The sequence below is a fragment of the Petaurus breviceps genome, unplaced genomic scaffold (genome assembly GCF_028583685.1).
Source record: "Petaurus breviceps papuanus isolate PSGF00001 unplaced genomic scaffold, PetGlider_PUasm1.0 90925, whole genome shotgun sequence".
Lineage (NCBI taxonomy): Eukaryota > Metazoa > Chordata > Mammalia > Diprotodontia > Petauridae > Petaurus > Petaurus breviceps.
The window spans coordinates 35,307,740-35,321,041 of NW_027187380.1; the positions used below are offsets into that span (position 1 = coordinate 35,307,740).

Sequence of the window (13,302 nt, forward strand, 5' to 3'; positions counted from 1 at the left end):
GTGTTTGGTCCCAACTTTAGTCCTATTTAGCAGACTCAAGAAAATCATCTGATCTGATTGTCAACCTGTAGAGATGGGTTTGATCAATTCAATAGGCTGTGAGTGTAACAGCTAGGGAGAAATGCTCCCAACTGCAAAACATAAAGCAAACAAACAAAAAGTGCTTGTGTACTCAACTCCCATCCAGGTGTTAACAAACTCTTCAACTACCCGAGGAAAAGCAGCCACTGTTGGGCAGTTGGGGACCAACAGGGACGGAGGACCGTTGTCCAATCTCGGAAGTGGAAGGCTTCCAATTCAAGTCAAAAAGCATTTATTAAGCTCCTGCTCTGTGTTAGACGCTGGACGAAGCATTTGGAGATACAAAAGAAGAGGAAAAAATCCGTCAAAACCAAAAAAAACAGTTCCTCTGTTTTCAAGGAGCTCACAATCTAATGTGGGGAAACAACATGGAAACAACTATGTACAAACAAAATATATACAGGATCAATGGGAGATTCCACCGTTTTTTCCTACCTCACTTGATTTGGCGGGTTGATTAACTAGGATCTGGGGCTCTCGTGACAGCGGGGAGCCTCCAGTGAAGGGAGAGGGGAAAAAAAGACCCTCCTCCCCACTCCCAGCACAGTGAACGTAGGCGGTGTAGAATCGCTCCCCTCCCCTCACAGTTCGTGTGTGTGTGTGTGTGTATGTGTGTGTGTGTGTAAGAGTGCGCGCGTGTGTGCGTATGTGTATGTATGTGTGCGTGCGCGTGTCTCCCTCTCTCTCCTACTCTGGCTGTAGGCAGACAGCCAAAGAGGCTGCTCTCCCTCTCTCCAGCCTTTGCTGCTCCGGCTTCCTGCTGCCTCTGCAGTCACAGCCCAAGGATGGTGAGTCGGGGTTACTTTCCCTTGGTGTCTCTCCCCGTACCCCTAAGCAGCCGCACCCGGGGTTCCCAGAGGGAAGAAATGAGGGGGTGTTTCCTGGAGACCTTGTGGCGGGAGCCAGCTGTGGGGCCGGGGGGGGGGGGGTGGAGGGAGGTGTATCCACAGCTTTGGTCTCCCACATCATCCCTCCTCTTCTCTCTTATGCCCTATGCTTACAGCTGGGGGTTCGATGATGACCCTGGAGCGGTGTGAGAGGAGGGAGAGGTGGAAGGATTAGGGCTGCAGAGCGGAAGGAGGGAGCTGAGCAGAGGTTCAGTTTACAGGGGACACCAGGCGGAGGTGGGGCCGCCCTTGGCCTTAGCTGGCTGCGCGCCCCCTTCCAGAGAGGACAGGGACCTCCTCCTAGACAGCTCCCCGATGGTTACTCCCTTTTGCCTTTTCCCCAAGCTAGTGTGCCTTTATCATTTCCTCCAATTCCTTCTCCCTCCCCCATTTCCCTCTTTTCTCCCCTCTTCTCCCCTCCCCCCAGTGAATAGTTCCCCCGTCTTGTCCCGCAGGACCCGCCCGGACGGGACGCCGCCACTGTCGCTTCCCGAATCAGCTCTCCTCGTCCTGCTTGAAGAGGGGAGCCGCTCCGTCGTCTTCTCCAAGGAATGGGGTTGCCCAGGAGCCAAACCAAGCCCAGTTGCGGGGTGTAGAAACGGGACCGCCGTCTGAATCCCGCGCCGGTCAGCCCGGACCCTTCACCTTCCAGCCTCCTCTGGAACCTCGATGGCGCTGTAGCCCTGAGTTCCTGAACGTACTCGCCAGCCTCCGTGAGTTCTGCCACCCAGAGCCACCGGCGCAGCCCCGGCAGGGCTCCCCTTTGCCCGCCTCTGCGCTGAGCGCTCAGTCTGGTCTGCTCAGCCACTAGCCTGCTAGCCCAGCCGCCTACCATGGCGCTGCGGCGCATCCTGCTGCTGCTGCTGCTGCTGCCGCTGCTGCTCTCCCTGGAGTCCCTGCACTTGCTGGTGCCTACGGCTGAGGCGGGGCCCCGGGGCCGCGGGAACCGGAATAACAGCACTGGCCCTGGAGCCGTCGGGGGCCTACGGGCTGGAGGGAGGGCGGTCAGGGGCAACAGAGAACTAAATGGGACGTCCCGTCAGCCGGCGGTCCCAGAGGGGGGGCGGCGGGGCCGGCCTTCGTCCAGTGTCACGGTCACCCACGAGACGTGTTGGGGCTACTACGATGTGAGCGGCCAGTATGACAAAGAGTTTGAGTGCAACAACAGCGAGAGCGGCTTCCTGTACTGCTGTGGTACTTGCTTCTACCGCTTCTGCTGCAACAAGCGGGGAGAGAAACTGGATCAGCACCAGTGTAAGAACTATGTGAGCCCCGGGTGGATCCAGACTCCCAGTACGCAGGTGATTCCTCAGGACATCCAGAACAAGTATGATCCCGAGAAGGACAAGACCAACTTCACTGTCTACATCACCTGCGGGGTAATCGCCTTCGTCATCATCGCTGTAGTTTTTGCCAAAGTCTCCTATGACAAGGCCCACCGCCCCCCAAGGGAGATGAACATCCACAGGTGAGAGGGTGGGAGAAAAGGGAAGTCCCATTTTCCCCATGGATGTTTCTCCTGCTCCTGCCCTGACTCCCCAGGTCTCTTTCTCTCTTGACTCTTTTAGACGCTCGTCTTCCCGCTGCCTCTCTCTTTACAGTGTCGCCCAGTATGCTTGACTGGTGTCTAATCTCTCCATTACTTTTCTGGTTCAAAATAAGCCAAAGACTTAAGTGTAGTTAGTAGAGATCCCTCTATCTGCCTACCCTTATGCTTTTCTGCACTCCTTCAGCTCCTTTCCCTGACTCTAAATAGTCACTGTCCTAGCTTTGGACAGCCTTTCTGGTTAGGAATATAGGGTCTAGGAATTTTCCACATAATCTGAATTGATTCTCCTGGGGTTCTCTCTCCAATGCATGTAAACATGGTTCCTTTTAACTGCATTTTTTTTTTTTTTGGCATGGTGAATCAACAGACTGTGTTTTATAATGCAAACTGCCCCCAAGCTGGTGACTTACTGGAAATGGTAGCTTAAACTAGGAAAGAAGCTGTTTTGGGGGAAATTGTTTATCAAATCCATTTCGAACAAAAATGGATTCTCCCCCCTCTCCCATTCCATTTTATAAGGTAAGATACATGTATTTCATTTAAAAAACCCAAACTCCCTAAACCAACACATCCAGGTAGATTAAAAGACCACAGGATTGAAGAAACTGCCTCCTTCTGGTGAATATCTCACATTGAAACCAAATCACTTCCAACAATCCCTTTTGAAAAGTCAAAGCAGAAGTCCCTTGGATGAAAAGTTAGGTCTTTTTCTAGTTCCTTCTCAACTAAGTTGTTGAACATTGCTTACTTGAATGCATTGAAGGCACAGATACAGCCCTCAGGAAATTGCATGATTTCTCACACATTGTGTGAACACTGACCTAATAACCATAGATACCCCTCAGCTTGTTTCTTTGGGTCAACATTGTCCTGGGCCCTTGCCTCCTCCCTTTTATCTGATTTAGCATCAAAATGCATACATATATACATACATGTAAAATGCATACAATATAGAGCTGTTAAGGGATCTAAAAGGTCACCTGATTCAATCCCCTCATTTTATAGGGGAGGAAATTGAGACCCAGGGAATAGAATAAAGTGTCATATTCAAGGTCGGCAGAGAGCAGAGCCAGAATTCAAACCCATCCTGTCCTGATTTCAAACCCAGTGCTCATTCTATTACACCAACCTCCACACTCTTGAGGGCTGTTTGTAGTTCAGTTCTTCCTGAAAGCCTGACCCCAGAATTTAAAAATGTATCCCCTAAACCTTAATGAGGAGAAAGGCAAGTATAATTTGCCTACAAGCATAACAGTGCCTACACTGAAAAGGGATGATTGGTTTCTGATGTTAGCATGGGAACAGAGAAAAGATGATACTCACCTAACATGTTTCACCTAAACTGGTTTGACAATATGGATCTTCAATGCTGAGAAAACCCCAATATAAAAAATAGGATACTCTCAGAAAAACAACTTATTTTCTAAGAAACAGTCACTTTCTACCCCTACCTCCCTGAACGTAGCTAAACATCACATGTAATGTACTGTGCACTCTGAAGATTTATCAGAAATGACCAAAAGGATCTAAGGCTAAATGGAAGAGTGAAGTTGGAGGAGACAGAGGAAGATCACATAAAAAATACATAGGCCTAAGGTACCATTCTCAGTGTCTCTGCAAATGATATTGAATGTTCTGCTCTGCATGGAAAGGGTTCCTTCTTGGATTTTGGCTTATTCAATTGCCCTTTCAATCATAAAGCAAGCTTACTTTTGCCTTGGGGATGAGAGAGAAGGGAAGAGTCCTTCATTTCAAGTGTATCCTTATTTTGACTTGTGTCCCCAAGTCAGATTCCTTTCCCTGAATAAGTTTATTGCAATTTTGGTATCATATCTCTCTTTTGTTAACTCCTACCAGAAAACTGAAGTGAAAAGAATAGGAGCTAAGGGGACAGGATTGCAGAATTTTGTTCTCTTTTATCTCAGCTAATAGTGTGGCATTGGGAAAATCATCTCCCTTTTCTTCGCCTCAATTTCCTCATCTGTTTTTTTGAGGAAGTTGAACCAGATACTTTCCAAAATTCTTTCCTTTTCTGACATTCTGTGATGCTAATATTCTATAACTCAATATCTGTAGTCTCAGTAGTTATTCACAAGAATTACAGTTCAATTCAAAAAGTATTCAAATACTATGTGTAAAGCACTGAGTTAGGTTTGGGGAATACAAAAGTAAATCTGACACATACCCTTATATCAAGGAGCTTACATTCTAACAAACAAGGACACAGATAATTGATGGAAGAAATGTGATAAGTACATAGGAGAGGTTTGGGTTCTGTGAGATGTTTAAAAAGGGAGAGGCAAGGCAGCTGTAGTGAAATTATAAGAATTGGGAACTAAATTTAACACTTCCTAGCTGTGTGACTTCTGTGGACCTCATTATCTTCACCTACAAAATGAGAGTGTTTGATTGCATGACCATTAAACTCTGGCCAATTTTGACATTAGGGTATTCATATTTTGTAAGGGGAGTTTGGGAAGACATCAAGGAAAAATAGGTACCTGGGTTGGACTCTGAAGAAAAGGAAGGGTATTATTAGACAGAGATGGGATATAGAAGGAATATCTTCCAGGTATGAGGGATGGTGTGAGCCAGGATTAAAGTGGGGAGAAGGCAAGAAGATAACAGGGAATGGTGAACACAAATAGCAGGAGGGGATCATAGGAGATAAGACTGGAAAGATTAGGTTGGCAATGAATTGTACTAAATATTTTAAGTGAGTTTTAAGACCTTAAACAGAGCATGCTGACAGTGATGGGCAGTGTGGTTTCTCCAGGGAAGGTCAGACAGAAGAGTGGATTCACATCATGTAGAGGACAAAGAAGAAAATAGGATATGTTGTAATTTACATAGTACTCAAATTAGATCAAGACATTCTTTTGCAGAGGAAATCTGAGGATATCCTATCCCACTGTGAGCATTGCCTTTTAGGCACTAGTCAGTCAAATTATTCTGAGTTCTGGGGCAGGAGATCTGAAATATTTCAAAGGGGAATTTGGCATTATATTGGCAGGGGTGAGGGTAAGGAAATGGCCCCCTAGAAAGGAGAGCAGTTTTCATGTGGATATTGTCAACCATCAGAATGCCCCAACAGAGATTCCTCTAGTATCAGGTCCTCTAAACAATGATACATTTCAGATAATAGACTTGTTTTATCCTAAATTGGTTAATATACAGACAGATAAGGCTCTGTGATTGTAATTCTGAGCAGATAAGAATTAGTTCCAGAAGGAAATTGTCAGCTCTCTGGGCTCTGACCTATGAGTACACACTCAAGTTTGGTTATATGACCCTGAGGGGGTAAGAGAAAGAGGAAGGTCCTCTGGAAGGATAACCAGAATCCATCCACTGAACATGAAAAGACAAAATAAAACAAAATGCTTTCTACCCTTGCTGTCTGAATTTTCTAAAAGAGAAACAGTCATTCTTGGAAGCTGTTCTGTTCTCTGACTCTGCTTCTACACCTTAACATTTTTCTTTTGGGTCTCCAGTGGTTCAGGTTGACATGTCTGTTTCTTGTCCATCAATGACAATTTGTTAGAATTTTCATTAGCAGTTGCTGTGTCCCCCCATAAAAGCAGCCCCAGGGACAGAAAAACATATTCCAGCAGTAGTTGGGGGTGGGTGGTGGGGGAGGGAATGATTGGGTCCAAGGATATTTGTAGGAAATTGCAGTAGAGACCCTGGTTTCAGCCTGATATTAAATTCTGTTCTAGTTTTCTCCTTTCCAAACCTGTTCCTTCCTTCACACCCTAAGTTGATTCATTAGTGTCTTAGAGACAAGAATCACTCAGAAAGAAGAACTGTGTGGTTCTTTTTTCTTTCTTCCTTTTTTCTATGGCTAATTAACAGATGGGTCAGGGAGCTATTAAGATTCTCTAGACACAGTTGGTGAAGTCAGAGCACAGAGAGAGACTGCCCTGTGCCTTCCCACTCCCAATCACAAGGAGGGGGTGAAGGAACACAGAGCCCAGAGACTGTGGGAGGGGAAAACAGAGTGGAGCTCCCTTTTTTATTAGGAAAAGAAGATTACAAGTTAAATTCCCTTTTCCTCTCTCCATGCACAAGTGCACTACGATTTCCTATCAAAGGAAAGCTTCTTTAACCATCCAGAATTTAATTGCAAACTAGGAGATCTGTGTTTTCTTTTTACAAAGCACACAATGGCAGCAGCCTAGAAATATTAGAAGTCAATTTTAAATTCAATTCAATAAGCATTTATTGAATACCTACTGTGTGCCTGGTACCATGCTAGGCCCTATGGATACAGAGAAAAAAAAGTGAAACAAACAATCCCTTCCCTCAAGGGGCCTATATATAAAATTGTGGAAAAACAACACATATGTAGATAAATGTACATAATATACATAAAAAAAATTGGAGGGAGTAACTAAGAACCAGAGGGTCAGGAAAGGCCTTCTAAAGCAGATTTTTTTTAAATCTGTGCTTTGAAGGAAGGTATAAATTCTAGGAAGTGAAGGTGCAAAGGAAGAACATTCAAGGCATGAGGGTCAACCTTCTCAAAACCATAGAGGATGTAGATGGAGGGCCTACATATAGGCCAATTTTGATGGAATATAGGATATGTGAAGGAAAGAAATGTGTGATCAGTCTGAAAAAAGTTGGAATTAGATTGTGAAGAGTGTTATTTCTCTTTGATCTTAGAGGAACTTAGGAGCCACTGAAGCTTCTTGAACAAGAGAGTGCCATGGTCAGACATGTGCTGTAGAAAGATCAATTTGATTGTTGGATTGGAGAATGGACTGGAGAAGGGAGAGTCTGGATGCAGGGAGACAGATTAGGAAGATTTTGAAATAGTCATTGCAGGAAGTGACAAAGGCCTTACTTACTGTGGTGTCTATGTGATTGGAAAGATGTTGGGTAGGAAGAATCAACAGGACATAACAACTGATAGATATAAAGAAGAGAGTTGAAGATTATTCCAAAGTTATAAACCTGGTTGATTGGAATAATGGTAGTAGAATGGTATTTCTTGAGAGAAATAGGGAAATTTAGGGGCAGCTAGGTGGCACAGTGAACAGAGCTTTTGAACAGGCCCTGGAGTCAGGAAGTCCTGAGTTCAAATCTGGCCTCAGACACTTAACACTTATTAGCTGTGTGACCTTGGGCAATTCACTTAACCCCAATTGCCCTCCAAAAAGCCAAGAAATAGGGAAATTTGGAGGAGAGTTCAGTTTGGAAGAAAACAAAACAAAGTTCTATTTTGGTCATGTTGAATTTGAGCTATACATTATATGGGACATCAATCTAGGTGGGTCAATGGATGAAGCTCTGGGCCTGGAGTCAGGAAGACCTAAGTTCAAATATAGCTTCAGGAACTTACTTACTTTGTGACCCTGGGCAAGTCACTTTACCTCTGCTTCAATTTCTTCATCTAAAAAGTGGGGATAATAAGCACATAGTAAGTACTATATAAATGTTAGCTATTATTTTTATTGGATGCCTTGCAGGAGTTTGGTGATCCCAGGAGAGGGATACAGACTTGTTATGTAGATTTAGAAGTCAACTACATGTATGATCATTGAACCCACAGGAGATGAAGAGATGTGTGTGTGTGTGTGTGTGTGTGTGTGTGTGTGAGAGAGAGAGAGAGAGAGAGAGAGAGAGAGAGAGAGAGAGAGAGAGAAAGAGTATCCTGGACAGAGCTCAGAAGTATGCTCACATCTGAGGAGTAGGGTGCAGGTCATGGATGATTTTATAGACAAGGACAGCTGGGGTCAGATGGTCAGATAGGTAGGAAGAGATAGAGCAGAGGATATTTATGAATACTAAGGGAGCTTAAAATATTTAAAGACCAGTGGTATCAAGAGCTATAGAGAAGTATAACATATCTGGTTTTGGCCCCACACTCTGAGGACTTGGTTTCTGAAAGTTCCCCTATGCCCCCAAGATTCTTTGGTATCCTGAGAGGTTTGGGGAGTCTCTATTCTCCTGCAATCTGCTCAAGCCCTCACCAACTCTTTCCCTCCCCCTCCCCTTTAAGGAAACAGTGATTAACACTTCAGTTCCATTTAACCACTTAAAAACAGATTAGCTTTTATCAAGGAACATTTACTTCAAAGACGCAGCAAGAACAAACATACAAACATTTCCTTCAGTACTTGTGGAATTAGACATCCTCACCCCACTACACACATCACCTTGATCTCTGGACAGGGAAGGAAGATTAGTCTTACATTTGGCTCATTTCCTTCATAGCATTAGTCCCAAGTTCAAGTCCAAGGCCTGACAGTGCCTTGCTGCTGGTCTGTCTATATATCTGACTTGGATATCTCCCCCACAGGTGATTACATCTTAGGTGAGCTGTGCATGCTCCAAACCCCCATTATAAAGATCAATAAAGATGAGGAATGAGCAAAGGTCATCTGATTTAGTAGTTAGGAGGTCAGTGGTACCTGGAGAGAACAGATTTATTTGAGTGGTGGGAATGGAAGCTAGATTGAAAAGACCTTAGAAATGAATGATAGTGAGAAAGTAGGATCACTAAGTATAGGCAGAGTTTTTGTTTTCTTCAGGAATTTGGCTGCAAAATGGACAGGATATGAAAACATAGTTTGAAGGGATAAGAGGGACTACTTAAGGATTTTTACTTTGTTTTGTTTTAGGATGAGGGATATTCTGATATTTATAGGTACTAGGAAAGGATTCAGTAGATAAAAAGAGAATGCTCTGAAATCCCTCTTTTAACTTTCTGGGCAATGAATTTCCACATCATCTCTGAATTATAGTTCTTCAAACATTTAAGAATGATTATAATGAACTGGTACACAGAGAGTAAATTTACTTTTAACCTCAAGTTTCCTGGTAGGTATAGCAGTGGAATGTTTTGCTTTTGATTAAAGATTTTGGCATTGCAGATAAGCATTGTTTTTATTTGTGTGACAAATTCTTGTGAGAAATATAGGATTTCGGGTGACTGGTTGAACCTTATAAACAGTAAAGTAGATAAGGGATTTGGGGGAAGAGGGAATAAAAAATGATGGGAAAAGGATGAAGAGAAAAACATTTAGAAAATATAGCAAACTATTACCTCACTAAGGACAAAGTGATGGACTGATCCAGGAAAACTTTATCAAGAGTCTACTGTATTTCTGTAATACTGTATACAGTATTTCTCTTATCAAATATTATGAACCTGTATAATAGTTATTTACCATCACCCATACCAATGGCATCATTAGAACAATATCGTACCTTCACAGAGTAGGATGACTTGCAAATACTTTTTAAAAATCACAGGACTGAAAATGTTCTCTTTTTCATATTTCTAATTATCCACCTGTCCCTCCTCCATGCCACCCCAGGTCTCGAGAGTAAAAACATCTATCACTGGCCCTCTCTACCCTTTCACCCCTCCAGACTCAGAGAACATAACCTACTATATATATTTCTAGGGAGCTTGCTATTGACATATCCAGGGTTCTCAAGCAGATCAAGGCAGGGAAAATATAATTTTTTTTATTTTTAAAGCCAACTTATTATTTCAGCTATTCTAAGAACTACATGAAATTTCATGGGCAACACAAATCAGTTATTCAGAAATTGGTGGTTCAAACACATGAAAAAATGTTAGCATAAAAATGTGAGCTGATCAAAGCTCTTACAGATATGGGGTAGAATCCCCTGAACATTGTCGAGGGGCTGGGAGAAGGGGTGTTATGAAGGCAGAAGGCATTATATTTCTTTTACCTACACAGTCTGATTTCTACTTAATATTGTCTAATTTCATGGAAGCCTGGACTTTGTCTCCGTATTTATTTGTAAATGAATGATATAGATTTCCATGATGATTCCCAACATTTTCAGAACTGTAACAATTCATTTTTTTTACTTTCTGATTCCATACACTCACTCCTCCTAAATTGAATTTAAAGTTTCCAAATTCTACATTAATATATATTTATTTTTAATGTTACAATGAATTTAAATCAATTTTATTTTAAAGTTTTATGAAATAACTTGAAAAATTTGGAGATATCCGAATCACTTGAAGAAGTTGTCACAAAACTATGGTGGTAAAAAGTTTTAAAAGCTATACCTTAGTTCAACTTTTTGATCAAATTTATTTTAACCTTTTTCTACTTTTTTTTTTGCTTTGAGGGAAATCTTATCTATTAGATTTCACTCAGTCATTTTTTTGAGCATATTTCCATTACAACATATACAATATAGATACAAAGAGGTAATCATAGAATCACAGTGCCAGAGTCAGAGTTTATGACCTTTCTGGATTTCGTTGTGTTGTTTTAGCTGTATCTGATTCTCCTTGACCCAATTCAGGGTTTTCCTGGCAGAGATACTGTAGTGGTTTGCAATTTCCTTCTCTAGCTTATTTTATAGATGAAGAACTAAGATAGGATTAAGAGACTTGTCCAGGGTCACACAGTTAGTAAGTGGCTGAGGCTGGATTTGAACTCATGATGCCTTTGACTTTTCTAGCTTCCTACTTTCTAATGGGCACATTTCTGGATTTTCTTTAAATATATTTACTTACAAATTTGACCACCCTCAACAACATCTTCAAATGCAAAAGTAATAAAAAAAAATTATGCATATAATCATAAACTTAAATAATTTGCTTAACAAAAAAGAAAAAAACAACTTTAACTTTAATATCAAACTTATCTTGTTTGTTTATATGGTCCCCTAGATTTTCACTGTTACTGCCATTCTTATTTACATAGTTTGTAATAAACTCATATATTATATATAAGTTTCTTATTTACATCGTTTGTAATACACTCACATATTATATATGATTTTTATTAGATTTCTCTAATTCTATATCACTTTATGTATTATGGAAATATTCTTTAAATATTTTATTGATAGCTTTTTTTCCCCTCCATCAAAATCATTTCTCGGTGTATGCTAAGACTTCCCTAATATAAAAGAAAAACTATAAAGTAAAACCAACAATTGCTGCATCTGATAATGTATGTAACATTCCAAGTTCACCATCTCCCCACATGTGGAAAGGAAATGTTTTTATCATTTTTTGCCTCTGAAGCCAAGATGAACTATTGCATGTGATGAAGTCAGATGCCTTTTAGTATTTTCATTTTTGCATTAGTAGTCATTGTGTCGATTATTCTTTTAGTTCTGGTTTCTTCCTTATGTATTTACTATCCTCTGGTTCTATTATATCATACAAGTTTTCCAAGTACTTTTTCTGAACTCCTCATATTTATCATTTCTGATGACCCAGTAATGACTGAGTCAATCATTCAGTAAACTAGCATTATTAATCTCCTACTATGTGACAGGCATTATGCTAAATTCTGGGAATAGAAAGACAGACAAAAAAATAGTTACTGGTCTCAAGGAGCTCACAGTCTGAGGCACTAAGGATTAAGGAGAACTGGGAAAGATTTCTTGTAAAAGTTAGGACTTTAGCTGAGACTTCAAGGAAGCCAGGGAAACTAGGAGGCAGAGATGAAGACAGAGAGTGTTCTAGGCATGAGGGGAAGCCAGTGAAAATTTCCAGATTTGTGGATGCAATGTCATGCCTGGGAACCATTAAGGAGGCCAATATCACTGAATCACAGAGTATGTGGAGAGAAATAATGTGGGAGAAGACTTAAAATGTAATAAGAGGCTTTGTTATGAAAGGCTTTGAAGGTCAACATTTCACCCAAGAGGTAATGGGGAACCATAGTGAAATGGGAGTGATGTGATCAGATTTGTTATTTAGGAAGATCAGTCTGACAGCTGAGTGGAAGATGGTTTGGAGTGGATTTAGACTTGAAGCATGGAGACCAACCAGAAGGTTACTACAATAGTTCAGGCATGAAGTGATGAAGATCAGCACCAGTGTGGTTTTAGTGTCAGAGAGAAGGGACTGTATTTGAGAAATGTTGCAAAAGGAGACACAAGAGAGTGAGGAGTCAAAGATAACACCTAGGTTATGAACCTGAGTGAGTTGGAGGATGGTGATCCACTTGACAGTAATAGGAAAGTTAGGAATAGGGTAGGATTTGGGGGATAAAATAATGAGTTCAGTTTGGGGTATGTTGAGTTTACCATATTTATATGACATCTAGTTTGAAATGGTCACTAGTCAGTGGGTAACTATTTTCAATTTCTCTGTTACCACAAAAGTATTGATATGAATATTTTGGTGTATATGAAATCTTTTTGGTTTTCTTCTGTACTTGACCTCCCCAAGGTATATATGTGATTATTGGGTCAAAGGTTGTTAACAAGTTAGTGATCATTTTTCATAATCCTGAATTGTTTTCTAGAACAGTTCAACCAATTCATAACTCTACCAACAGTGTATTAATATGCCCTTCTTCCAACAACATTGATTTCTTCCATCCTTTATCATCTTGGAAAATTTAATGGGTGAAAAATGAAGCTTCAGATTTATTTTCACATCAATTCATCTTATTATTAATGTTTTAGAACACTTTCAAATGGTTGCTGGTAGTTCTTTTGTTTGAAAACTGTTTGCATCCTTTGATCTCTGTCTCTCTGTCTCTGTCTCTATCTCTTTGTCTTTCTCTGTCTTTGTCTCTCTCTCTGTCTCTGTCTCTCTCTGTGTGTGTCTCTCTCTGTCTCTCTCTCTGTCTCTCTCTGTCTCTCTCTATCTCTCTGGCTCTCTGTCTCTGTCTCTCTGTCTCTATCTCTCTGTCTTTCTCTGTCTTTGTCTCTCTCTCTGCCTCTCTCTGTCTCTGTGTCTCTCTGTCTCTCTCTCTGTGTCTCTCTCTCTGTGTCTCTCTCACTCTCTCTCTCTCTCTCTCTCTCTCTCTCTCTCTCTCT

At 41.5% G+C, this 13,302-nt stretch overlaps 1 protein-coding gene across 2 annotated transcripts in view; it reads left to right on the forward strand.

The window, feature by feature from the left end:
• The first annotated feature begins 25 nt into the window (after positions 1-25).
• Positions 26-13,302, forward strand: part of SHISA6 (shisa family member 6) — a 599,047-nt gene continuing 585,770 nt past the window's right edge. Inside the window, exons 1-2 of one of the 2 annotated variants that reach the window (XM_069076798.1) lie at positions 26-869; positions 1,396-2,436. In XM_069076798.1, the coding sequence (XP_068932899.1) occupies positions 1,802-2,436 (635 nt within the window). In that variant the 5' untranslated portion in view covers positions 26-869; positions 1,396-1,801. The remainder of the gene's footprint in view (positions 870-1,395; positions 2,437-13,302) is intronic. The other variant, XM_069076797.1, reaches the window with a different exon arrangement.